The 962-nt window shown below is 58.2% G+C and overlaps 1 protein-coding gene across 1 annotated transcript in view; it reads left to right on the plus strand.

The window, feature by feature from the left end:
• The first annotated feature begins 627 nt into the window (after positions 1-627).
• The window catches only part of LOC112480021 (gap junction alpha-3 protein-like), a 15,596-nt gene continuing 15,261 nt past the window's right edge, over positions 628-962 (plus strand). The window contains exon 1 of the mRNA XM_025047106.1: positions 628-950. Within this exon, the coding sequence (XP_024902874.1) occupies positions 628-950 (323 nt within the window). The remainder of the gene's footprint in view (positions 951-962) is intronic.

Below are 962 nucleotides of genomic sequence, written 5' to 3' on the forward strand. Positions count from 1 at the left end.
GTCAGGATGAGGACCTGGCCAGCTGCACGCGAGGCCCCGGAGCTCCTGCAGAGACCGGGGTGAGGCCGGGAGGCCGGGAGAGGTCCGTGTCCCTGAGGCAGTCACCTCCCTTTCTTGGTCTCTGAAGTGAGTGAAGTGACCTGTGGTCGTCTGATTTCTGCCACACTGTGCAGGGCGATGTAGCTCAGTGCCACACTGGTGCTGTTGACCTTGGTTTACCCCTGGGCGGCACGGTAGTGGGTGCTATGTACGGACACACACCGATGGGGACTCACAATAAACACATGTACATGCACACACACATGTAAATATGCACATGGATAAAGGAACACAGTTCGATACACGTAGACACACGTATGTACATATCACACACATGCACACACACATTCAAACACACATGCACACACATGCATGCATTCACACAGGCCACGCACAACACATGCATACATGCATGCGCTCACACATGCAGAGCCCTCGAGGGAAGTGGCAGGACAGCCACCCAATGACACCGCATCCCAACCCTCATGCACAGCGACACCTGCCCCTGTGGGTGGTGGCCCTGCAGCTCACCTGTGCTACCTGCGTATTAACAGGCAATGTTCCCTCACAGGCTGGCAGTCTGAAGCAATGGGCGACTGGAGCCTCCTGGGGAGACTCTTGGATGCTGCGCAGGAGCACTCCACGGTCACGGGCAAGGTCTGGCTGACCGTCCTGTTCATCTTCCGAATCCTGGTGCTGGGAGCCGCGGCTGAGGAGGTGTGGGGGGACGAGCAGTCCGACTTCACCTGCAACACCCAGCAGCCGGGCTGTGAGAACGTCTGCTACGACAAGGCCTTCCCCATCTCCCACACCCGCTTCTGGGTGCTCCAGATCATCTTCGTGTCCACGCCCACCCTCATCTACCTGGGCCACGTGCTGCACATCGTGCGCACGGAACAGAAGAGGAAAGAGCGAGATGAGGA

Source organism: Pteropus alecto, unplaced genomic scaffold (assembly GCF_000325575.1).
Source record: "Pteropus alecto unplaced genomic scaffold, ASM32557v1 scaffold80, whole genome shotgun sequence".
NCBI lineage: Eukaryota > Metazoa > Chordata > Mammalia > Chiroptera > Pteropodidae > Pteropus > Pteropus alecto.